The 27,948-nt window shown below is 35.5% G+C and overlaps 2 protein-coding genes across 2 annotated transcripts; one reads left to right on the forward strand and one right to left on the reverse strand.

Moving 5' to 3' along the window:
- Window positions 1–7,580: 7,580 nt before the first annotated feature.
- On the forward strand, window positions 7,581–17,353 carry LOC132626758 (gibberellin 2-beta-dioxygenase 2-like). The gene is made up of 3 exons (XM_060341738.1): window positions 7,581–8,084; window positions 11,195–11,552; window positions 16,903–17,353. The coding sequence occupies exons 1-3, from the start codon at window positions 7,696–7,698 to the stop codon at window positions 17,167–17,169; spliced, it is 1,014 nt and encodes a 337-aa protein (XP_060197721.1). The 5' UTR covers window positions 7,581–7,695; the 3' UTR covers window positions 17,170–17,353.
- A 348-nt stretch (window positions 17,354–17,701) lies between these two features.
- Window positions 17,702–23,234, reverse strand: LOC132626756 (alkaline/neutral invertase A, mitochondrial-like). Its single transcript, XM_060341737.1, has 6 exons — window positions 22,144–23,234; window positions 20,801–20,966; window positions 20,309–20,520; window positions 18,616–19,109; window positions 18,427–18,475; window positions 17,702–18,260 (listed from the first exon to the last, which is right to left on the reverse strand). Exons 1-6 carry the CDS (start codon window positions 22,945–22,947, stop codon window positions 17,934–17,936), a joined length of 2,052 nt encoding a protein of 683 aa, XP_060197720.1. The 5' UTR covers window positions 22,948–23,234; the 3' UTR covers window positions 17,702–17,933.
- Window positions 23,235–27,948: the final 4,714 nt, after the last annotated feature.

Genomic DNA, 27,948 nt, shown 5'->3' on the forward strand with positions numbered 1-27,948 from the left:
ACTTGGGTGCATTTTGAGACTTGGGTTGGGAAGTTGGAATTGAGGTATCGGGGGTTGACTTGGTCAATGAGACCTTCGTAGGAATCATAGCGTGTTTTTATGTATGTCTATGTATGTGGTTTGTGAGCAGATGACCTCGGGTATTAGTCAGGATTTCGGATTGAGATTGAGATTATTTTTTGTGGGAAATCTGGTATTGGTGTCCGTTTTGGCGGAACCCTTACCGCCTCAGTGGTACCGCCATGTCGGTGGGATGGGTCGCCACAACGGCCAAGTGCATTGAGGGCCGACCGTCATGGCGGTCTGAGAGACCGTCGAGGTGGGACCATTGCAGCGGTCCCACTGCTGCAGAAACGTTATCGGGCCTGGTTATTTCATTAATTGTGTATTAAAAGCCCTAAGTCCCTCATTTATTACTATTCCGAAATCTGAGCTATTGGGAGCAATTCTAGGATATCCTTAGAGGAAATTCTTGGTGGTAAGTTCTTCTAATCCGTTTACTATTCCATTGTCCTTAATCACCTTAGAATCCATTTATCTTGATAGCTCATTGAGCGATTAAAGATTAAAAGTGGGTTTAATGAGTTATTCTTTCTAGGCTTCTAAATCATGATTTGTTGGTTGGGTTAGCTTCTTTAAGCATTGAATTGTTGATTAGAATCCCTTATCTCATAAATTCTTCCTAATTAGTGGCTAATTTATGGAATTGAAAGTTAGGATTTATACCCAAATTTGAGGGTTTTGCCTAGAATCCGAAATTTAGTGAATTGTTGATTATTCTGGCTTTCTATTGATGGGAATTGATCACCTAGAGGTTAATTGCATGTCGGGACCTTTAGATTCCTAATTTCACCCTTCTAGTTCGTAAACCCTATTCCATAGGTTGGGGATTTGGGTCTTGAATAGAAGTAGGGTTTGTTTGATGTTCTTCTTGATTCTAATTCCATTATTCAAATATGCTTAGACTTGCTTGGTCTTGAGGCTCAAAGGAAAGGAAAGGCTAAGGTGTGATTGTTGGTGATATTGTTGTTCGGCCTTCCAAGTAGGTTACAGTTTATCCTATGGTGAGACTTCGTTTAGCGAAGCATATATTTATAAAATATTGTCGGAGAAAGCATGCAAACCTTCGGGTGTGAAGTTGGGTTGGATATTGTCTTAGGTTGGGCGTTGTTGTGTGATTGGGGTTAGCCACCCCGTTGTGTTATGACATATCTTGTTCTATTGTTGTGAGCTTAATGCCACGTAGATATAGTAGTTACTGGAGACTATTGATACATATGGACCATGATATTGTAGTATCTTACTTGGTGACGTTTGATACGAGGATAATGTTCTATTATGGCTTATTGTGTAGCCTTTTTCATGATATTATTGGTGTGCCCATGCGTGGTACTTGTGATATTGACTTGATTATTGACATTGAACTCATACATTGCACGCATTCTCATCCTTCATGATATACTGTTGATACATTGATGATACTTAAGGAAACACTGGTATGAGCTAAGCTCAGTTAGATGAGAGTGACGTGAGGACCGATATCCGATGGTTGTCCCGGAATCGAGGTTGTGTATAGCGATTGCCAAGGGTTTTGCCGGAAGGTTGCCGAGGTTGTTGTCGGAGCCGTGAGGTACATGGACTTTGCGGGTACCCCATGGATTGTGCTACCGAGATGTGATGTTCCATCAATGGAGTACATGTGTACACAACATTGCATTGCATTCACATTCCATACATTATTGTATTGCATTGCACCATGGCTTCTATTGTGATATTCTTGTGATGTATTTGTGATATACGGATTCAGACTGAGTATTTGGGACTTGACACAATTGGGTTTAGATGCTATAACATAGGTGATGATTTGTACTTGGATTATGGCTCGTGTTGGACTTATACCTTGTTGATTTACCTGCTTATCTTACTTTATTGACTTGATATGTGTTAGTTAAACTTAGTCGGCTTATGATACCTACCAGTACTTGTTGTTTGTACTGACCTGCACTTACTGCATTCTTTTATGAATGCAGAGTTCCAGATAGGATCGACCTCTATTTCTCGTGGCTGATTGCGGATCTGAGTTGCGGCTTAGAGTCTTACAGGGTGAGCTCGAAACGTCTGCCGCCTTGGAGATTCATGTCTTATTTCATATTCCGAGACATATTCAGACTTTTGATATATTTGGTTACTTTCAGACTTGTAGTATCTAGTTAGAGGCTCTTGTATGGTTAGACCAGACTCTGGGTGGATTTGATATATTTTCTTACTTCCGCACATTTCTATATGATTATCGTTAGACTTACATGATTCTTATCTCTTCCGCTTGTTTATTTGTTTATTTTTGACTTTGCAATTGTTGTGATAAGGGTTCACCGATCGAGGTGGGAAAGGTAGGTGCTCGCACGACTTAGCTAAATTGGGTCGTGACAAGAAAAGATAACACTTAAGGAGGAATCTATCAGCTAAGATTTCCACCTTCTTACAAGATGGACAATGGAATTTCCACGCTCTTTCATTTGAATTACAGTTAGACCTCTCTATAACGGCATTCGCGTATAGCAGCACCTCTCTATAACAACTAAGATTTTTCCGAACTGATTTTTTATGTTATATTTTACTTCTCCATAACAGCATTTTACCTATAACAACAACAATCAACTTTATAACAGTACACTCTTTGTAAAATCACCCCCTGTATAATAGCTATCTGCCTTTTTTGGTAATGTAATTATTAACCATCTTGGTATTTCCAAGTGCATTCGTGTTTTGATGATTGTCAAACTGTTTCAGAAGCAGATAGAGACATGATCTGTGATCTGCTCTCTGTGAACCTTGCACTGTTGGCAGAGACAGCAGTAAAGCTGTGCCACTCACTGCACACAAGTACAACAGTGAGTTGGCCCATGCTTTAGGTCAAAGTCCAGCACTGAGTTGGCCCACACAAGTATTAACTTTCTTTAATGTTCAGTTAGTGAAGCGTTCATATCTTTGATTTTTAAAAGTTAAATAATTTGTTATTTTTTTACAACATTAAAAAAACTAGATTTTATGCCTCTTTTTTGCCTATAACAGTCAACTATTATAAATGTTGTTATTAGTGTATAACAACAATTCTCTATAACAGTCAAAAAATTTCGGACCCAATGATGTTGTTATAGAGAGGTTTGACTGTACTTGATTTCCTTCTCACCCAAAGTAATACTCCAATACTTATGTGGCTACACACCAAATCTCTCCAGAAAACCGCTTTGGGCACTTATTCTGCCTAATTACAATGTAACTTTCAAAACAGTAATTACTCTATCTTTTGGTTGGAATTGCATGTTGTGCATTTTACCAAAATTAAATACTACTTTTTATGGTTATGTAACCATGCTGGCTGTATGCAGAATCCTTTCTGGATTGCTGAATGTAACTTGCTGATTATGGAATAAAATGGCATCCAGCTAGATTTAAAAATTAAAAAAAAAAAAATGCTGGCTACTGTATATTACTTAAATCATATTGGATTACATGTTGTTTCCACTTTCTATCTATGTCGACCCTCTGTGCCTGAAACTATTACCCATATTCTTTTAATTAGAATATCCTCAAGCTGTAACTTTCTAATCCTCCTTAGGCTTTGACACTTTGATTACTAATTGAGCAAGTAAAAACCCGCTCCCTTCGACTTAATTGGCTTAAACTCCTCATTCACACTAATCCTCCCCTGCAATATCGTGGAATATCCACTTCTATCTTATTCCTTTTTGGTTCATGGCAAATAATGGGTCACTCGAAACGATAACGTCTTTTGTCATAAATGATTACCAGTTCGCACAACAAATGCGTTTACTATAGCATGTGAATTTACTACCTTGTTGCTAATACAAGAAATCCCCTTCCTAAAATTGTCACTCCCATAAAATGGACTCCTCCACCTTCAAGTTCCTATAAGCTTTATTCAGATGATGTTGCACGTGGAAATACTAGGGAAAGTGGAACGGGAAGTGTGATTCGAGATGCATATGACACTACAACTGTGCATGTTGAAATTAATAGCACTCCTACAAGTTCTTAGGCTTGCCAAATGTCTCTCTATGACTCCCTCGAAATATCCATCGATGCTAAGGAGGTACTATCTCTCTTCTCTAGACCAATTGACCAAACTTACATTATTTACTTAACATTGTTTATAATTACCGGTACTTGACTGGAACCACATACGTAAGGTCGTTGTCATCATGTTGTATTGTTGGAATGGCTATATGAGCCACTCTGTACTGATGTACTTATGACACATCACGATGATCCTTTCCGTTTATGTTAATATAAGTAGTTCCTTTTGAACAAAGAAGAACGATAAAACATTAAACTGTCATCAAACAAGAAGAGTTATATGAAACCAGCGGATGTTTTCCTATTGAACAGTATAAGAGTTGATTGTCATTAAGTCTTCTTTTCACACAGAGAAATTGAAGACTTTGATTATTATTGGAATGCTGAATGTCCTAATTCTACGAAAGTAAACCTCAGAATGTGTAGGCTTTGACCAATTTTTTGGTGTTCGATAAACTCGAGTGTACTCAACACCCAACATCCCCCTTACGTTGTAACTGTCACAAAGATAATATCTACTACTACTATAAAAGATTGATTACAGAATAAACTAAAGTAGGTTTGTCATTTCAATTCCTTACAATATTTTCTTCTTAGTCAATCATTATTTTATTAGAAAAAGGATATACTAATTGAAATTTGACAACAAACACCCACTTCCCAAAGTTTTATGCTACTACATTTATGCTACGGAAAAGGGCCAAATATACCCCTGTACTATTGAAAAATGGCTAAATATACCCTTCGTTATACTTTGGGTCCAAATATGTCTCTGCCGTTATGCTATTGGTTCAAATATACCCCTTCTCTGTTAAGTTTATTCAAAGTGGACATCCAGTCCTACGTGGCAATGACATTTGATGAGGTGGCATGCCACCTCAATGCTCCTAACCCATTTTGTCCCTCACCTCTCTAATTATTCTTCCACCACTAAAATTTTCTTTACTTCCACCACCATTGTCACCATTAACAAATTTAAATGGGAAGGCTTCAGAAGTCATTGAAGACCCAAAATTAAAATCCAAAATTATTCTCGTTTGATTTGTGGGAGATGCCTTTTTCAACCTTTCCGTGTTCTTGATTTTTCAGGGAGGGCAATATCTTTGGGGGTTGGTGGGATGGTAGGTCCTATTCATTGAGCTCCTACAACTCATAAAATTTTCCTTGAGGGTGTAATTGGTGCTAAGAACTTATGAGAGAATTGATACTATAACAGTAATGGAGTTGTGCTTGGAGTGGTGTCCTAAAGTTTCTATGAAACATTTTGCCTGTCAGATTTATTTTGGAATGATTGATGCACTGCTGGCTAATGAGATTCTTCCAGAGGAGTACTAGAATCGTTGCATTCTTAATTAACTTTTAAGTTTCACATTTTCTTTTCAGTTCTTGGACTTGCATGGGATATTTGGGACCACAACAGTCGGAAATGTTTGCTGTCAATGGTGGTGGTCTGTGGAAGTAAAGAAAATTATAGTGGTGGAAAAACAATTAGAGAGGTGAGAAACAAAATGGGTTAGAGGCGCTGAGGTGGCATGCCACATGACATCTACCTCATCAAATGTCATTGCCACGTAGGATTGGATGTCTACTTTGGACAAACTTGATGAAAGAGGAGTATATTTGAACCAATAGTATAACAGTAGGGATATATTTGGATTCAAAGTATAACGAAGGATATATTTGATCATTTTCCAATAATACAGGGGTATATTTGGCTCTTTTCCGTTTATGCTATTATATTATAGGAGTATATAGTATGTTGATTAGGGTAAAAAGAGATTCGAAAGCTTCCTTGTTGGGTCCAATTATTGGTCCACTTTACTGTTCATTCAAAATATGGACACTTTTTTTTTTGTGGTAAATTCTATAGCTATATAGCTCTTAACATTGAATGATTCTCAAGCTTGCACAACAATTGAATTAGACATTTCTATTCCAGTTTTTTCTTCTGCAACTGAAATTCATGCAGATTTTCTGTTATATACACACATCCTGCAATTAGAATAGCAATGATATTCATAATAGCAGTGGCGGATGGAGCTCTATAATTTGGGGTTCAATTGAACCTCAAACTTTCGTTGCGGGGTATAAATTTATGTGTAAAAATTTACTAAAATTACAATAAATAGTAGATATGAACCCATAACTTTAGAAATATAATGATTTAGTGCTAAAAATTTAAGATGTTAAACTCCTAAAACTTAAATCCTAGATCCGCCTCTGCATAATAGCACAACCGATTTTGTTTTTAAATTTGGAAAGAAAATACTGAGTGTCGGCCAGGCAATTTCTCGCTGGCAGCTTTAAGTAATATTGGTATTTGTTGTTAAACAAAAACAAATGGTTTTGGTATCTAATAATTTGTTTAAGTTCTCATACACGTTATGTGGAGAATGATAGTGCACTTATTGCTCTTGCAAGATTTCATTCAAGAAAGTTGAAAAACATGTACTCCATATTTTTTCGATGCCTATTAACACGTCCCAAATATTTTAGCACTTTAAAACTATGCTTGCATTATATTAGTATACATTTTGATCGTCTTAAACCTATATTGTTGATGTGCGTGCGTATAAAAAACATATACACACAAGTATTATCATTTCAAAATTTCAAATTTGGCAAAGATGAAACTGGTGTATAGAGAGAAACCAAAGTTGGTCTCAACACTATATTATAATCCAAATACACCTAAGATATTCGACAAAAAATGCATACGCCTAACAATAAACAATCTCCTCAAAACATTTAATAATGAAAATGAAATTGGTATTGAGGAAGAGGATTATATATACAACTTGAGAGTATACCAAACTTTAGAATAATATTATAGAAAGTAAACTATTATATCTAATCTCATACAAAAACTTAAAATAAATCTTGTCAACAAAGGGGAAAATGAGAAAGTCAATGGCTTTTTTTCTTTAACGTTTGAATGACATGAATTTGCTTCTTGTACTTTTCAAGCAATGGTGTGTGATTCTAGAATCCTTAAAAAAAGTTATTTCTCCATAGATCCCACCTCCTCTCCATATCTTCTACAATCCCCTTCTCATAGATTCTCCCTCTTCGTACCGATCTACTGCTCTTCATGTCCCATTTTATGTACTCCCCTGTCTCAGCATTTTGACTTTTCATGAAATTTTAAGAAATTTTTTAAATTTGTGATAAAAAAAAATAAGACATAAGTATTTGTATGGATATAAATTCTCATTAATGATAAAATTAAAAATTTAAGATTAAATGTTTTTAGATATAAAAATATATCATTCTTTTGGGACAAAATCAAACAGAAAAATCTATCACATAAATTAAACAAGTGTAATATATATTTTTTATTATTATTTGTTCAAAAAAGAATGATACTTATTTATATTTGAAATTATAAGTTTAAACTTCAATTTTTACAGATAATTTTATAGCTAGAAGGATATTTTATGATTGACAGAGGGAGTACTAGAAGGGGGCAGGGTATTAAATCCACACTCTATATATACGTATATGGAGTATAACATATGATTATCAGCTTCTCTTCATTCTCTTTTTTGCTATTATCTTTCTTCTAACTATACTTCTTTTTCTTCTTCTTCTTCCATCATGGTGGTGGCTCATCAGCTTACTCCGCCGTCTAGCCGACAAGAAAAATTACGTGACATTGAGCTTCCCATCATAGACCTTATGGCCGAAAGATCGGAAGTGTCAAAGCTCATTGTTAAAGCCTCTGAAAACTTTGGTTTCTTCAAAGTCATCAACCATGGTGTCCCTCAACAAGTAATCAAAGCAATGGAAGATGAAAGCTACGGTTTTTTCTCTAAACCGGCTTCACAAAAACAACGTGCTGGACCGACAAATCCCTATGGCTATGGCTGCAAGAACATAGGGATCAATGGAGATTATGGAGAAGTTGAATATTTGCTTCTTCACACCAACCCTTTGTCTATCTTTCAAAGATCCAATACTATTTCCAATGACCCAACCCTCTTTAGGTACCTTCTACCTTTTCATGTATTATGTAATTTTATGGTGAAAGTTTGATATCATGCAAGTTATAGACATATGCTTTTATACAACAACAACAACATACCTTGTGTAATTCTATAAGTGGGGTCTGGGAGGGTAGGATGTAAGTAGACCAGGTAGAGGGGTTGTTTCCGATAGACTTTCGACTTAAAATAAGATCATAATAGCAAGATACTAAACAAATGCAGAGATAGTAATACACAGGGATATGCTTTTATAATAATGGATTTAATTTATGTGGAAACTAAGTCTTAACAAGCACGAAGTTATGTGGCTTTCTTTTCTTCAAGTTTAATAAAATGTTCATGTAAACATCCTTGTTATAAGGTGGTCCAGGAAAGGATGGGAGACTTAGATGAGGACCTCTACTACCGTTACTCTGTTTGTCCATGTATATATCTATATATCTTTTCTGTAAGGTTACGATCAATTTAGGATTACAGTTTATGACACTTTAAGGACATTGGATATCGTCTGTTTCACCTATTTAGTAGGGGTTTGGATATGCGGTTTGAAACCATGAGATGAAATCAGCGTTTGGACATGCATTTCATCTCATGGTTTCAAATTATGGTTTCACAAATTTTAAATATAAAACTTGACGCATAAATTTATATTTATAAAATAAAAATCATAAGTTGGTAAATACTTTTAACAATTACTCTCGCCAACCATTTACCAACCTTATTAACTTTCACCAACCTCATGTGGGAGTATTATATTAAAGAGTAGTTACATTACTATTCATGTTAAATTTTCGTTTTTATTAAATTAAAGTTTGATCAATTGATGTTGTATTTTTTTTAGAAAGGTCTTCTAGTAGCGTATTAATTTTGTTATGAATTATGATCTACTCATTTGGTAAGATTATATAAGAATTGAGAATGTTTTGAACTTGTGGGGTTTTTTTGTCCATAAGAGAAATACAATTTATAATATTCAAATTACATGTTCAAATATGATTGAAATCATGGTTTCAAACTAGGTCCAAATGGCTCCTTATTATATTGAACATATGAATCACAACACAGCTCATGCATTCACCAACGAAAGTAATCTTACCTATCTCCAGAAGTGAAAAAAAAAAAAAGTTATCTTCAAATGGGGTTAGCAATTTAAGAAGGGAACTTGGAATAGCTAGAGATATTCTTTCTATAAAGAGGATCTAGTAGTAGAGTTATAGGATTTAGTTTAGTGAAGTGAGACTAATAAATTTTGCATAGTACACAAGTCAATTTCTTGGTTAAGGAGATGGACCTAGTTTAGTTTGTGTAGGCATTGGGCATGTTGCGCCAGCTGTAGCATTGTTGAATCTGTCTCCGCCATGTTTGATCAAAAATAGCTAAGACACCATCTACCCTTTTATATATCAAAATTCATCATGCTCATTGTTCTCTCTTTAAATGTCATTTGTACTTTCTACGTTTAAAATATTTGACTTTTTTTTTCATTTTCCCATAAAGAGTAGTACTAACAAAGTAACTTATTGTCTTAATGTTTGTTGTAACTCAAACATGAATGTTTAAGCAGATGATGTCCGTAAAACCCGTCTATTTTAGGACAGTAACCTGTTTACTCTTGTATGATTGGTTAGATATTTAATACTGAAAAGCAGGGCCTCGATCGATGGGCTAAAGACCTTTGGAGTACTTATCATATATCTGATGCACAATTGGTGCAGTTTATATTTAAACAAGTTGCTAATTCTAGTGTACGATTTTTGACTTGAAGCAACACGTGCTTCTCTTGGACCATAGTCACGTGGATTCCTAATTTCTCCCATAAGTGTGGGCTTCTGTTACACAATGATGCAACAAAAATGCATTCAGAAGTTTTCTTTAAAATTCACAGTTGTCATGTACTTTCTCTATTTGATATAGGATAGAGATGTTTCTTTGGATTTGTTTGACAATATTCTAACAATTTGAGTGAAAAGCACATGCTACTATATGTATACATGTTTAGAGGACAAGTAGAGGTTCAAGCAAGATTGGTGAGAATATATGCATACAAATTTGTTAAATTAAACAGAGAGTGGAAAATATGGAGTACTTTAGGATCATCTAGTAAGGAAAGTAAAGCATATATCACTTAAAAATGTGACAATGAGAACCAGGAGTTTAATGAAGTCTGCATACCTTTAAGAAGTTCCTAGCATATGGGATGGCATGTGGAGTTGTAGACATATATCCTTCAACGGTTTAATTCCAAGAAGGATGACATTATTTCATTATTAGTATGTTCCAAGAAATATGATACTTATGATTTTAAATATTGAAGTACGTAGTTTAACTTAAGATTTTCATATTGTAACAATTTTTTCTTATCAAATAAATATTATGGTGTATTTAAGATTTTAAATTTCAAAATAAATATTTTTGTTAAATGTGTTCAGTCAAACTATGTCTTAAATTAAATATTTCATCCGTTTCAAATAATGTTTCTTACTTTTCTTTTTAGTCTGTTTCAAAAATCCTATATTTAGTAATTCTTTAAATTCAACATTTTATCAGACATATTTAAGATCGCGAGATTTAAAGGATACTTTAATATACATACATTTTAAATTTAAGATTACAAAATTCAGAAATTAATTTTATTTTTTAAACTCTGTGTCCCGCCCGGTGAAACTACAACACATAGGGCCATGTATGAAACTACACGTAAAGGGAAAATCGAATAGATATGATGATAATACTAATTTATAGCACTGTAAATCTAGTACTCTCTGAGAAACAGCACATAATGATACAGAATCAGCAGGATTGACCTGTCAAATATAAGGTCAATAGAGATTAATTGAAAAAGATAACAGCATATCGATTTTGAAACTTGCAAGTATAGAAATCTCCCAGAAATAGGTGAAGGAGAGCCCAATCCAAACTACTTTTACTAAATCAAGAAAATTTCATTAAGCTACCAATATTTTACGAATCATATACTGTTGAAATAAAATGTGGTATTTTGTTTTCCATTTTTTATCTGATTTAGTTTGGAGAAGGGTGCTGTATATTAGTAGTTCAAGAATGACACATGATTACAAGAGCATACATAATTTAAACATGTTTGGTGACAGGTGGGCAGTGAATGGTTACATGGAAGCAGTTAGGGAGTTGGCATGTGAAATATTAGAGCTGATGGCAGAAGGATTAAGGGTCTCAGACACCTCAGTGTTTAGCAACTTCCTTAGGGACTCAGATTCAGACTCTCTCCTTAGGCTCAATCACTATCCTCCACTGCAACTCCTACAACTTCACAATACTAGAAATAATAGAATTGGTTTTGGAGAGCATACTGACCCTCAGATCTTGACCATCTTGAGATCCAATGATGTTCCTGGCCTTCAAATCTCACCTCATGAAGATGGTTCCTGGGTCCCTGTCTCTCCTCACCCTTCTACTGCCTTCTGTGTCAATGTGGGCGACGCACTACAGGTAACTAATCATTCCCTATGTTTCAATATAAGTCTCTTACTTTGACCGGACACGAAAGTTAAGAAATAAAAAGACTTTCGAATCTTGTAGTCCAAAATTAATGATGTGTGTAACGTACTAAATTATTCTTTTAAACTTGTTATGTATAATGTTTGAATTGTCAACTTATTAAGTATAAAAAAAGATAATATATTAAAAAGAAAAGTAAGATACGTGACTTGGAACGGAAGGAGTACCTACTTAATTGTTTGTTACAGAGTTGCAAATTCAAGATTAAACATGTCAAGAATTAGAGTGGTCCTAGACCTTAGTCTAGTCACTATCCCTTTCTTTTTTTCATTTCTGATTCAATAGTAGCTACAAAGTGCTTGTCATGCATGGTAATCATAGCCCCATCCTCAATTAATAACACGAATAAAACTCTAGAAATGGACTGAACTGATGCTGAATGATGTTAGCTTGAATTGACATGCGTGATAGCTACAAGTGCTTAGGGGGAATGATACTGAAAATTAAAGTGAAGTGATTAATGCTACAGATTTTGGGGCTTAGCAAACTACAGGTTCCTTACAGCTCTGGCAATGTTTACTATGATTAAACTGACCAGTTTCACTGATAAAACTGAACCCTCTCTGCAAACATATTTTTGGAGGGCCCTACTCTATTTACTTCCAAAAGGTTGACGTCTACCTTTTCTATGAGTATTCTTCAATCTTGCATGCTCTAAACAGCCAACTAGCTCTTGATAGTTGTGGACAACTACCATTTCGGTTCAGTGCTTTCCTGTACTAACCATAAACCTGTCAACCGGTTTAACCGGAACCAGACCGGTAACCGGTTAGGAAACCGACCGGTTTTCGATTAAAAAATCGGAACCATTTAACCGGTTTCGGTTTACCGGTTTGAAACCTCAAACCGGAACCGGTCCGGTTCAAAGTCTCCAAAACTTTTTTTTTTGTTTTTTGTATTATATATATATATATATATATATATATATATATATATATATATATATATATATATATATATATTATAGTATTTATTAGTATATTGTAGGTATATTTACATATGTTATATAAGTTTATAAGTAAAGTTTAAATATTTACTGACTAACAGGCTAACAGCAAGTCAGCAATACAGAATATACGTGTATACATATATATATTAAGTTATATCATATATGCTTAAGTTATAGTGTTATACTACATATACCTAAAATATAATAAGAATATACGTATATATATCAATATACTTAGGTTATATAACTTATATATACATATATAGATATATGTTTAAGTTATATACTATATATACTTATATATATATATATATATATATATATATATATATATATATATATATATATATATATATATGTTTAAGTATACTATATATACTTATAACTTATATATTATAACTTATGTTATTTATAGCTTAATTTTTTTCTAAGTTTATAAATTCGTATATACGTATACATATATATATATATATATATATATATATATATATATATATATATATATATATATATATATTTGTTTAAGTTATATATAACATTATAACTTATATATATGTATAACTTACACACATATATATATATATATATAACTAAAATATACTAAGAATATACTTATAGTATATTATACATTATAAGTATATTCTTAATATATTTTAGTTATTTTTCAAATATATAACTTTTTAGTTTTTAATTTAAGTATATTCTTAGTATATTTTAGGTATATTCCTAACTTAATAAAAGTAAAAATATGAACACAAGTAAATAGAAGAAAGCTCAATGAGCCATATATTTTATTCATTCTTGGATAACATTTATTTGCAAGTTGTAGTTTTTTTTAACATACAAATAATACATGAGTTGTACAGAAATAGTAGAATAATAAAATCACCAATTTTGAACCATTTCGTTAATTTCCCCCACATCATATATTCGGTCATGGAAATATCTTCAAAGTCTTCCATTTGGTCCGGTCCACTAGCTATCAAATCTTCAATTTCTTCCTCTTCGCCTTCCTCCGCTTCTAAGTTTTGGTTGCGTCGCTCCGATCTAATCCAATCATGAATGCACACTAGTACTTGCAAGCTAAAGCCGGATAATGAATGTCTATGGTCTCCAATTTGTTGTCTTCCTTGGTTAAATGCGCTCTCCGAAGTCACGGTTGATACTTGAACTGTAAGGATATCTCGAGCCATTCTTGAAAGCACCGGATAACTTGCCTTGTACTTCTTCCATCATGCTAAGACGTCCAAGTCATCCAGTTCCTTGATATCCACATTTGGCTGCATCAAATAAAAGTTATATTCATCAAAGTTTGCAGTACAAGAAGAAGTTGGCTGTGAATGTAAAACTTTTAAACCCGACAAGCCCTTTTTGCTACTCTGAGAAGTAGTAGGGCGTAGAGCAACGGGTGTAGCACGTTCTTCCAAACTAGAATAATGAGTAAAAACTTTTCTAAACTCATCATCAATAGCGAGTTCGGCTTCAGCTAAAGATGGTTGAACTCCCTCTTCAATTTCTAAAAATGTATAAATTTGACTAACCAAAATTTTAATATAAGACACTTTTAAACAAGGATTTAAAAGAGAACCCAATATAAATAAAGTTGGGATAGGAAAAAAATACTTCTTAAATTTGATTGTCATTTCAAAAATAGCCACTTGATAACCGGGTTTATATTTATGCTCTTGTAAAACTCTAGCTATTTTCGCTAAGTAGGCTAAAATTCCGGTTACCGTGGGATAGAATTGTCTAGAAAAAGCAAGAGTTGCATTATAAAAAATTTCTAAGAGGTCAACACATTCTTTAATATCTTCCCAATGCGAATAATTTAATCAATCATCACTATCAGTATTATATTTGTTGTGAACTTGTTGTATGAGAATCCTATACTCATATGCTTGTTGTAGCATAATGTAAGTGTAGTTTCACCTAGTCTCAATTTCTACTTGAATTTTTTTAGGTCTAAGGTTATTTTCCACACAAGCATTCTTAAAATCTTTAATTCTTCCCCTATTAGCATTACAAAAAAGAAACGCAACCGCATCTCTAACTTTTTTAACAGAATCTTCAAAATGCACAAGACCATCTTTAACAATTAAGTTTAAAATGTGACAACTACATCTTACATGAAAAATATTTCTTAGCGGAGGGTTTAGTTCTCTTTTTATAAGACCTATCGCCTTTGTATTATTAGAAGCATTATCTAAAGCAATACAAAGTGTTTTTCTATAAATGTTAAAAAATCTCATAATAGTAGACATTGAATCCGCTAAAATTTTTCCATCGTGACGACCTTTTCCTTCATCATATAAAAAAGCTATAATTCTTTTTTGCATAACCCAGTTGTCATCAACCCAATGACATGTAATAGCAAAAAAATCTAACTTGTTAAGACTAAGACCCAAATCAGCGGTAAGACAAACATTACAATTTAAAGAATTAAATACATGGCGCAAATAAAATCTATATTTTTTAAACAAATCTATAACATCGGCTCTACAAGTACTTCTAGGAATACCCTCAAATAACGGATTATAAGAACGTTGAATGTAAGTAACAAACCCCAAACCTGAGGGAAAGGAAAATGGTAAACAATCATAAGCTATCATTTTAGCTATTTCTACATGCTCTTTTTTCTTGTCATACTTAAAATTTCTACCGGTTCGTGGGTCTATCGTCATTTGAATACCCTCCACATTTGAACCCGTTTGCTCTCCCCAAACATCCATATGTTTGGTTCTCATATGACCATTTAGTGTACCCGTTCCACCATCCTTACCAGTTCCTTGCTTAAAACTAAATACTTGTCCACATAGGGTACATGTAGCTGATTGGTTTTCCCTATTCTTAGTCATAAATTTCCAAACTTTAGCTGTTGGCTTACGAGTTCTAGGCGGTTTGTCTTGTGTATGTGATTGTGCAGGACATGTATCTCCTATGGAATTTTCGGGGGGTTGTGTTTCATCATCATCATCATCTTCATTAAAAGTGTCGGTAAAATGTTGTTGCATTGCCTCATGACCTAAAAGTGGATTATTTCCACCAATATCAATACCTAAATTAGGTGTTTCTTCCACAAATGTTTCCTCATTAAGCCCACCCCTAACAATACCACTACTACTACCGGCACCACGTCTTAATCTCTTTGACATTATTAAATAGAATTAATTTAAATCACAATCAAATAAATCACAAGAAAATAAATTACAACAAATTAAATTGCTAGAATTAAATTGCGAAAAATAAAGATAGAGTTGGAACAAAGGTACCAAATTGTCGGATTAATTTCCAACAAAGTGAAGGCGGCTAGAATTGCAAATCCACCAAAGCTACTTCGGATTGTTGCAAAATCACCAACTCCACCAACAATATTATAATTGCAAAATTAATAATTGAAAGTTGAAACTATAATAAGAATTTGTGGCTAATTATTGCAAAGTAACTATAATTGAGAGATTGAGATTTGAGAGAGAGAGAAGAAGAGTGAATTGGTGTGAATTAAAATGAAAATGAAGAAGGGTTTATATAGGGGTGGGGGATGGGTTAAAGTGTTAAAAAAAAGTTTGGGGGGTTGGGGGGCCAAAAATTAATTTTATGACCGTTTGGCAACGACCATTTTTGACGGTCCATTAACGGACAAAGGCCCAACGCCAACGGCTATAATTTTTTATTTTTTTTTATTTCACCGGTTTAACCGGTCCGGTTCCGATTTTACCGGTTTAACCGGTTCCGGTTTCAAAAAAATCGGAACCGGACCGGTAATAATTAAACGGTTACCCGGAACCGGTTCCGATTTTACCTGTCCGGTTACCGGTTTTAACCGAACCGGTTGACGGGTTTAACTAACCACATGCATCTTAGTATTCCTCACGTTACGTGCCAAAAAGAATTACTACAAGGATGAAAGCATTTAAAACTTAGCTGTTAATTTAAATATTGATAACAATATTTTTTTTTTCAAATTTACATATTAAAAGTACTATGATGCAAACATCAACAACTTAAAAATCTTCAAGAGATGTTTGAAAAATCATAGTCAAAGTAAAAACTAGTTTAACTCTGCACAATAGTACTATTACAGTATATTAGTAGACAGAAAGAGTGATTCATTTCAGGGTCAGTTCTCTTTGGAGTCTGAAGAAAGTACACAAGTAATTAACACTAACGTAAAGTCGGTCCTTAAGATCGTTTGCTACCACTTTACTCCTGCTTTTTATGGAAAGAGCAGAGTCACAGAGATCGGGAGTAATAATCTTCTGGGTATACAAAGGAGTAAAAAGTCTAACCCTTTCCGATTTGTACACTTTATAAATCCCTGTTTCTTGATTTCAGGCACTGACGAACGGAAGGTTTTTGAGTGTAAGGCATAGGGCGATGGTGAATTCTTGTCGAACGAGGATGTCAATGGCCTATTTTGGTGCTCCAGCAACCAATACCAGGATAGCTTGTTCCCCCGAGCTGCTCTCACCACACAAAACTAATCTGTACAGGCCTTTCACTTGGGATGAGTATAAGAAAGCTACTTATTCCAGGAAACTTGGAGACACTCGCCTCCACTTCTTTAGGGTACAATCAGATCATGATGATCTTAGTGAATGATCTCGATACTTTTATTAGAAGGAGAAAAAAAAATGAGGCTTGAATGGTTCTGTAGATCCCCAAAGGGGAATTTTGTTTCAGCCCATTCCCTCTGCTCTTGGTTTACTGGGTTTTAACTATTTACTAAGACTACTAGCTCTAATACTCAATTAAAAAAAGAAAGCGGATGTGGTTTTCTCTTGTACTTTGATGTATGTAAATGCAATTTTATTTTGGAAGCTTGATTAGCACTGTGCGTTCAACTTTCAACTCAAACTCGTCAAAACACTCATTTCAATAAAACAATTTCTGATACTGGACTGAGAAATAACTAGTGTTTCGGTTCAATGGAACGCCCCCAATTTTCACTGATAGGGAGTTCTAGTATATAGAAAGTTCAGAGTCAGTACTAACCATATTGAGGGAGTTAACTTGTTAAGAAAGTGAGGAATGGTGGGGACAGGTGGCTGGGGGTAAAGGCACTAGCAAGCAGCAACAACAAGAAGAAGGAAATCATAAACACTGATAATTAAATGAAACACTTCATCCAACATTAACATAAAGAATATTTAGATTCAAAATCAGAAGATTTATTGATGAATGTCACCTACCAGTGTCAAATTTCTGATATAATCAAAAGGTACGATGATATACTACAACACAAGCTTTAACAATTTATTTTGCTGATAGAGAACACAAACCGTCTGTTAAGTCATTAAAGGTTAAATTCCTAACAAGAAAATCCTCCTCCTTTGATGGCAAAGGTTGCAGAAACTGGGACACTTTTAGAGACCTACTTGAAATCTGGCAGCAAAGCGTGAACATTTCCTATGACCATTTCCTCTCAGTGTGCAAACACAATTCTCAAGGAGCTCATAATCCTCGTTCCAGAACAACTTGGATGCCACGTCTGGATTTTCCAACAGCTTCTTTGAGGTCAAGTATCCAGCAATTGTCCACGTTTGTCGCAGTCGAGCTTGCTTGCCTATGAATCTCCCATGCCTTGTATCATAATATTCAGGCCAGTGGTCTGCTGAAAGCCTCTTTTCAGCCAAATCCACCGCTTTTTGAGCTAATTCTGGTCTTCCCATTTTAATACAAGCAAGAGTAAACTAGAAAATGAAAAATTAAAGATAGTTAAGAGGGTTTATCAAGGACATTCTAAAAATTAACATCACAAATTCTAGTTCTGAATTCGGATACATATATTTATTTGCTAGCATATCATTGTTCTCATTTCAATCCCATAATGATCTAAGAAATTCATAGGGAGTTTACCTGCCATAGTAGAGTAGGCCATGAGCCGCCATTATGATATGACCATGGGCTGCAGGTAACACAATTGATTAAGCTTGTGAACAAACCTTTTTAGATTATCAGAGTATTTCAAATGTACTAAACAAGCTACCACAAGGTACATAGAAATGGGATGGGGGAAAAGAAAAAAGGGAGAAGTTATAGCCTCACGTATTCTTAGGGTCACTGCCAGTAATAATGCGCCATTCGTCATGTTCTAAAGATGGGTAACAAATCTTTAGAGGCATTTGCCCCATAAGGTCATCCCATTTGTCTTCAATCAAATTCAAAATAGATTCATTCTGTTCATGAGATCCTAGAGATGAATTAATGGTCCAAATATTTCCAAGTGTGAAAAACCGAAAATCCATTTGTGCAGGTTGTAAATTGCCAACAAAATATCCACCAATCTCTGGAATCCAATCCACAAGCCAAGATGGAATTTGATCTGGGTAGATATTGAACTTGTTGATAGCATCTGTAGAATATTCTTCTGTTTTATAGCGATATATCTCATTAATCTTTTTCCTGTCACACCAATAATACTCCCTCATGTGAAATGATAGTGCACTGAGACGGTTATTGATGGCAGCAACAAGACTTTTTGTGGAGTCATTGATGGTGAGCATCTCACGAGAGCTTCGTAAAGCTGAATAAAACAGGGCCTGGAGAAATAATGTATTAGTTCAGTAAAGCAGCAACTAAATAATACCAGCTGAAGCTATAAGCCACACAGCATACACTACTCAGACTGACAAAAGTAGGGAAAAGCTAAGAGTCATCCTGAGATATAAGGTACGGGAGAAATTCTATGTAACAAAGATTGAGCACCAATTTGACGGTATTTCTGTAGAAAAGAAAACATATTCAACATATTCTGCATAATACTTACTGTCACTACACCAAAACGTCCATGTAAGTCAGTTTCCTCAAAAAACATCTCAGCACTCATGTCATGCTAGGCTATACTACATCAGAGTTAAACGCATGGTGACTAGCATAAGGATATGATAATCAATCCCCCTGCTATAAACCAAACCATCTGACAATTCTCTCCCAACAATTTTTGACATCATAGAAATGCTTCAGTGAATTTTGTTTCTGAGTTTTCCTGGCATCAAATTGGCCGTGCCTGGGACAACCATCGACCTATTGAGATATTGGCACAGATTTGGGAAGGAAAAAGCAAGAACTCAGTGGTGGTACACAGTCCCTGCATGCATTTGGTGGACTGTTTCGTGTAAAAGAATGCTAGATGCTTTGAAGACAACTTCAACTCTATCCAAAAGATGAAGTTCAAGTGTATTTTGTCATTTTATTTTTGGTGTAAAGAGGAACTTGTAGAAGAAACACATTCAACACTTGATTTCATAGAATCCCTCCAAGGCATATGCTTTTGGATTTTTGCGCACTCTGTACGGATTTGCAGCACTTACTGCTCCTTTTGTGAAAGGTATTAATTACCTTTTCCTAAAAAAAAAAAGGAAAAAAAGAGAGGAATTGCTTCACTGAAAGTTCTTTCATGTTATTAGACAAGCTAATGAAGGGGAGCCGCCTTGGAGAAACGGTAAAGTCGTCCCCGTGTGACCTATAGGTCATGGGTTCAAGCCGTGGAATTAGCCATTGATGCTTGCATCAAGAACGCTGCCTATACTACATCCCTTAGGATGCGGCCCTTCGTCGGACCCTGTGTGAAAGAGATTTTTTGTGCACCAGGCTGACCTTGAGAGAATCACTAATGCAAATAACCGCAAAAGCAGAACTATGAAAAATAGGAGCAGCTTATGAAAAGAATAACATGCAATCCTGTTGAACTCAGAGCCAACTAAGATTCTGATTAAATCCATCTTGTATGCTATCTTACTTGGATCTCAAGTGGATGACCATGAATACCCATCCGCCTATCAATCATGCAGGAACCATCAGTGACCAAGAGAGTAGGAAACATGTCAAAACCATCACTTAAGCACAGGTTAAGTATCAGGCTTATTCCTGTCTGCACATCCACCCTCTCTTGCAAAGTATAGTCCCCTGTAATCCTTCCATAAGCTCTTAATAATATAATCCACCACAACCCTGTAAAAGTACAACAAAATCAGCACTTAATCCAAGCACGTCCATTCAACATGAGTTTTGGATAATGGGCCCGCCCCTCTACCCTTCCTCACTTAACTACCAGGCTTTGTCTGCAGCAGGGATCGCACTCATGACGTGATCCATGAGTATCATTTGATAAAGGGTTCAAATCGTTGATATTGGCAAATGAATGTAATAAAGCAACAAAAATCAGAAAGAGCCAACTAATCAGCAAGCGAAATAATTAACAGTAACACATTATGTAGAACTATCCTCTTACCAGAATCAACAGGTGCAACACGCCCAATTGCGGATTCACCAAAGTCTGGGTCCAGCACATCTTCAAATTCACCATTCCTTCCATCAAGAGGCACAGTTCTGACTTTAAAACTTGCGGGCATCAATCCTTCTCCAGGGCTATAGCAGTCCACAGTTTTCTCCCAGCTCTAAGAAGCACAGAAAAAAGATGTTTAACTTACCATGAGGATTGCAACTTGCCAAGAAAAGTTAGTAAGTGTTTGGACACGAACTTGAAATCATGATCTTGCTAGAGGTTAGATTTGAAGTTGAAATTGTGTTTGGACATGTAATTTGGATTTCAAAAGTTGTATTTTTTCTCATAAACATGAAAATCTCATAATTTGTGAAAACTCTCAAAACTTCCCCAACTCCTATACAATCTTGCCAAAGGAGCAAATCATAGTTCAAAACAACATATCAACATATCCTAAGGCACCACATTAATAAATTGAATATCTCCAAGTTCCTTTTATAAATGCTTGCGATTACATGCTATTATAAACTTTCAAATACACACAATTTTACAAATATTTGCTAGTCCACCAAATCAACACGGGTCTTTTTTGCAAAATATAAGATTATGGTTTTTTTTTTTTTTTTTGAAATAATAATAAAATCATGGGTCAAATCTTCAATTAAAAAAGAAATTGAAATTCTACCTTTTAGGTGAATTTGGGATTTGAAATCAAAATCTCAAGTTGAAGTTGAAGTTGAAGTTTTGTTCAAAATGTCATAAGCAAACACAAATTTCATATCAAAACTTCAAATTTTAAATCCAACCACCTCCTTTATAAATACAGGAACACGAAGTATGCTTAAATATTGATTATCACAAGCAAGGAACTCAACAAGCTTTTTGCTATGAAAACTTAAGTGAGAAATGTCCATTTGTCTAAGAACGTTTCAAAATAAAGCAGCAATCCTTCGTGGAAATGCCAAACTGATTCCGAGATTTCTCATCCTACACACATGCACACATGAATGCCCACAAGGTCCTTTAATGGATTCTCAAAACATAAACAAACAGTAGTTTGCATCATTGGCAGCAATCAACACTGATTGTCGAAATGACACAATTCAAAACAGAAAAGGAAAGCTTAAATGGTTTTATGCGATTATTAAAAAATATTACATTACCAATTGTAGAAATGACACTCTGGACTTCAAATGACACAGCTCAAAGTTAAAAAGCAAAACATGGAATGATTCCATGGTTTCACATGATTATAAAAATATTACGTAACAGTTCCATATAAATATGACAGAAACCCACTTCAACACCACATTATTATAAACTTGCCACATTGTGTAAGAAATACATACCTGCAGCTGCAGAGTGTGGAGCAGAAAATTCTTGACAATCTCCCCTTCTCCATTCAGCAAAAAAGCAAGAGCCGATGGGACAAAATCGCGTATAAACACTTGATCGTAGTTAAGCGGCTGCTTATCAGCTGGATCATTAGCTGCCACAGTCCCAACGGGGAAGCCACAATAGTTTACAACTGCTCCCCTAAGCAAATTCCATGCTTCCTTTTCCACTTCAGATAACTCTCTCTCATTGGGTGATTCAGAAGCACTCTCCCCATTTAAATAATTATCAGATTGTTTTATATTTACATTCGATCCATCATTTATATCCGCCCTAACTTCTTCTTCTTCGACTTTACCTACGTCTTTACCTGATTCTATTCTCTCAACAACTAAAGGCTTAACATTTAAGCCCCCTTGTATGTAAAACTTCTCGAAGCTCTTTTCATTAACTTGAGCTTCAACTGAAGTTGAATGATTCCTTATATCAGATGCAACATTTACAATGAACGAGTCGAGCCTAGTTTCCCTATTCAAATTAAGACCCAAAAGAATCCTAGACTGCCTCCAATTCGAATCGGATCCACAAAAAACACTCCGATTCGAATCAATAACCCTCCTAACTCCTATAACCCTATTTGCATAATTAGAAACCCTATCTATATTATCTGGTTTGCAGTGTGGTTTCGACAAATTATCAGTCACTAAATGGTTACATTTCCTAAATGGGTACCCAAAAAAGGATGAACCTTTACAACTGCTTAGGATTCTACAACATGGTTTCATAGTTGATATCCCCATACAACTGCTAGTATTCATTTCTTGACTTTTTTTTTTGCTCAAATTCAACTTAATGGGTATGGTTCCAATTTCAAGCTAACTAATTGTAAGATGTATATACACAGATATAGATCTGTTAATTATGAAAAACAAATTAACAGATTTATATAAATAAGATAATTAGATATACAAAGTGTATTACTTTTGAAAATGAATGGAAATGAATAAAGCAAAGAGCAATATAAACTTACAGTTTAAATGGGGAAAAGTATGTGTGAAGCAAGAAAGGAGATTTTTCAAACAGTAAATGTGGTAGTTGGTGTTGGTACTTGTGAAGGGGTTTATATAGACTTTGGAATGAAACTTCTTGGAATGCAGTTGTTGAAAACATTAACGTGTGACATTAAACAGAACGGTGTCGTTTTTGTGGTTTTAATGTTTGACCTTTCCACGTGTTTGCTGATTTTTCTGTCGCTTATATTGATTTTACTGGAATACCTATTTTCATTTCGGAAAAGGGTCAAATATACCCCTGTACTATCCGAAAAGGGTCAAATATACCCCTAATTATACTTTGGGTCCAAATATACCCCTCCCGTTATACTTTGGGTTGAAATATACCTCTGCCGTTATATTTTGACTCAAATATACCTCTCGTTTTAATGAAGGGACACGTGTCATCATCCTATTGATCTATTTTAAATTATCTCTTAATTAATTAAAATCCAACCCATAACCCGATATCCATTAAAAAATTCATATCCACACCCGGTATTCAATTAAAATGAAAGTTTTGCTCCCCCTTCTTCTTCTTTGCAGATTAAATGCCTTGGAGCAGATTAAATATGGTAATAGTGGGACCATCCAATTCATCATTGAAATTGAATTCAATATTGATTGAGAATAAATAACATAATAGCATAGTAAATGCAGAAAGCTAAGAACTTTGTCGCAATGAAGAAAAGAAACCAATTTTGATGGAGGATAAAGAAAATAATAGTATAGTAATTACATAAAGTTGAAAATTTTGTTCAAGCTGAAAATATTGAATAGGAAAAAAGTCCATCCGATTGATAATAAACAACACAGTAGCATAGTAAAAGCAGAGAGCTGAAAGATTTGCTGAAGTGGAAGAAGAATTAGATTTTGATTGATGGAAAAAAAGCAAAAGTATAGCAAAATGCAAATGCATAAAGATGAAAGCTTTGATGAAATGGACCGGCGGCGAAGGAGGAGCAAAGATTTCATTTTAATTGGATACCGGGTATGGGTATGGATTTTTTTATTAGATACCGGGTTATGAGTTGAATTTTTATTGATTAAGGGACATTTTAAAATAGACCAATAGGATGATGACACGTGTCTCTCCGTTAAAATGAGAGGTATATCTGACCCAAAGTATAACAGCAGGGGTATATTTGGACCCAAACTATAATGAGGGGTATATTTGACCCTTTTCCGATAGTACAAGGGTATATTTGACCCTTTTCCGTTTTCATTTTGATCACGTCTTTTTTGTGTACAGATATGAAAGAACAAACAAATTGAACTCACGATAATGATGGATAAACCATATTACTTCATTTTTTTCTTAACGTAAATTACGATCTTTTTTAACGGATAAATCACCTTTAATAAGTGTTTTCTTTACATAAAGTTAAATATATGAATATTGATGATTGGTAAAACAAAACATAGCTAGGTATATGGTAAAAGTATTGTTTACCTCAAAAAAAAGTACAATTAAATTTGTTAGTGGTTTTAGGGATACGTGAATTGATTGGTTATAAGCAAGTAGAAAATAATGACAGTATAATAATGGAATCAGGTAAATATTAGATATGAAAGTGATAATAAGGCCTGGGTTGAATGAGCCTCGGCGAGAATCGTTTGATAAGTTTCCTCTGGTGGAACACTTGGATACTTAGCCTTGAAGATTGAATAATACTTCGTAACAAAAGAAAAATAGTAGAACAATTTTGCTTTGAAATAGAGACTGAATTATATAAATGAGTGTAAGTAATTGTCTTTCAATGCCCTTTACATTGAGCTTTTAAGCTCCTTTTATAGTTGTAAGGCATCAACCTTGAGCTGTAAATTTATCCAAATAATGAGTAATAATAACCAATAAAAGCTACTTTTAATGCAGAAACGTAACGCCAGCTTCGAATCTGGACCGGTTAGGTAACGTTAATTCTTCTTAAATGACCCGTACCGACTGCTTCGATTAATTTGATCCGGGCTGACACGGGGTTGATTCTCCCGGTCGAATCAATCGTCACTGCACTGTTCGACTTCACCTGCCACGTGTTTCTCTCTCATCATGCCATGTGTTAAGCTATATTTTTTCATGTATACAGATAGTCCCCCACTTCCCGATCGAAAAAAGTGAGGCCAGGCAGTGGATTTGAAATGTTACCCAGAATATCCTTTATTTATGGAGGGAGAACAAATCATTTGGATTGTTCATTAAAAAAACCGTCAAATCAGGATTCAATGCTCCCACTGCGGAACGTCGGCGACCCTTCAATCATGATGATTGACATAAAGTTGTCGTTCATAAAAAGAAGATCCCCTTAGAATTCCAATCGATTCATCTTTCCATTGTTGTGTATAAATAAGGAAAGTGGCCAAACCCAAATTCAATCAAATCTTTTCTTTCCTTATTCGTAAAACTCCTTAAAAACCCTTCTTGCTTTCATCTTTTCCTTTATTGTTTTTCCTTCAAAAGATTCCTCCATGTCTGCCTCATCATCTCACCCTTCTCCCAATCGTTCTTCTCATGATGACATTCCATCTCCTGAACGCCGTTTTGGAAATGCTCCAATCTCACCCTAAGTCAAGAGATTGATCTTAATTCTCACGCTGCCGATTTTCTCCCATCTGGGTTCAAATATCACGAAGACTTCATCAATCAGTTGAAGAAATTGACTCCTTCATAAGTGCTGACATTATTCCCAAGGTTCGTGAGGATTGCAACTTCACCCCAGAAGTTGATATTGCCGCCGTTAACCCCGAAACCAGGATGAACAACCACATTGAGATTTTTTCTATGGTTTACACGTATCCTTTTGCGATAGGTTTCAAACTCCCAATTCACGAGATCATTGAAGACTTCTGCCGTCGATACCGAGTTTGCATCGGTCAAGTTGATCCCCAGGTTTGGCGCTTAATCTACTATATTCAACTTTTGGCCGACCCAGCCGGAATTGCATTTTCTCTCGATCATCTATTGCACCTGTATTCTCCTTGGGTTTTCCGAGGAGGATTAGTGCACGTATTTCCTCGTGGCAGACGCAGCCTGATCTACCCGGAAGATGATTTTAACCGGGGATGGCTTATAGGTTTATGATGATCCGAACTAGCCTACTACATCGTTCTGCACCCGAGCCATTTCCGGAAGCGTGGAATAATACTTGTAATTACTTCACAAGGATTTTTTATATTATAATCGCACTCCGCATTTATTCAAGTCCTATTTTTTTGTATTCCCATTCTTTTTCAGCTGTTCCTGTTGAGTTGGGGATTTTAGTCTGAATTTTCGAATGGGTAGTCGCTCTGCTACGTGCCTATCCCAATATGACCCAATCTTGGAGAAGTATGACCTCCGATTGATGGAGAGGAAAGAGTCACAGTGAGCAAAGCTAAACTTTACTAACTGCATACAACTTCGTGCCCCTTCTCTTCTTTTCACTCATCTTCTCATTGCAGGCCTCCCTGTAAGAAAGTCTACTACCCAAAAATTCCTCACTCGAACAGTAGCTTTGTCAAACATCGTTAGCGCTGCTTCCTCCAGCCAAAAACGTAGGCCAAAAGATACATCCACTTCTCCTCCGGTAGGAATTAGTTCTAGAGTGCGGAACAGTCGTAGGCTTATTGAAGCATGGAGTAAAGCCCATCATAATGCTCAATACGGGGTGGTTTACATTAATGACGACGATGAGCAACAACAGGTCGGCGGTCCCAAGGATCTCTCGCCCGATGGTTCCAGCAAAGCCTCTGGGAAACCCAAGGTTTCTCCCTCCGAAATTTTCTCGGAAAGCCCTTTTGTCTTAACTTGTGAACCATCACAAAGGATCGTTGTTCCACCGGCTGACATTGGAACTTCGGGCTTATCACCACGTCTCAAACCTCCTGAGCTTGGAATCCTCACTTGCTTACCTAGCCAATTTATTCCTTCAGGTATTCATTCTACCTTCCCTACAAATTTATTCACAAGTCCCCTATGTCTCTAGTTGACCTTTTTTATTACCCCTTTTTTCAGGGTCATGTGGCTGCTACTTCCACTGCAGACGTTACACAGACCATTGCTTCTTCCCGTCGTGAAGTTAAACTAAGAGAACAATGACTGCCTGAGGGTTGAAGTAGAGAGGCTCCGAGCTAAGTTCGAGATTCTAATTCTCTCTAGGCCTCTTTACGAATGCGCTTGGAAGATGTAACTAACTCTCTAAGAGATCGGGAGATCTCTCTTCAAACTCTAACTTCATCCTATGTCTGTCTTCAGAACAAAGTGGCTAGATTAGAGAATGATTTGAACAACACTCAGGGCCAGCTTGTCAATGTTGAAGTTTCTCGGGAAGGCCTCCGAGCCCGATGCCAAAAATTACGACTCCATCGTGATTTAGCCATCTTAGAAACCCGAAGGGATACACTCGAAGAGGCTAATGCTGATGATTTCGACCTTCCCACATCGCTGCTTGAGGCGGAAATCGATTTGGAAGCTGTTGAACTGACTCTTGAAGATATCCAGGCCACCGAGGGATTGATCGGGAAGTGAGGATTCTAACCCTTCACATGCTGCAGGAGCTGCTCCAAACACTTAGCCCTCGTATTTGCTCTCAACTTTTATAGTACAGTTGCTGTTTTAAGCTTCCCCCCTTTTTATTTGGACAATAGTTCATTTTTGTGGAATTTTACCATGTTTAGAATTTAAACCTGGGTTGACGATGGGATCGGGCATGCTGGTCCCTTTCGATGGTTTGTAATATGATGGGGTCAGCTTTTCCGATCTTTTGATGTATCCTCAGTTTTTAATGAATG

Source organism: Lycium barbarum, chromosome 2 (genome assembly GCF_019175385.1).
Source record: "Lycium barbarum isolate Lr01 chromosome 2, ASM1917538v2, whole genome shotgun sequence".
Taxonomy (NCBI): domain Eukaryota; kingdom Viridiplantae; phylum Streptophyta; class Magnoliopsida; order Solanales; family Solanaceae; genus Lycium; species Lycium barbarum.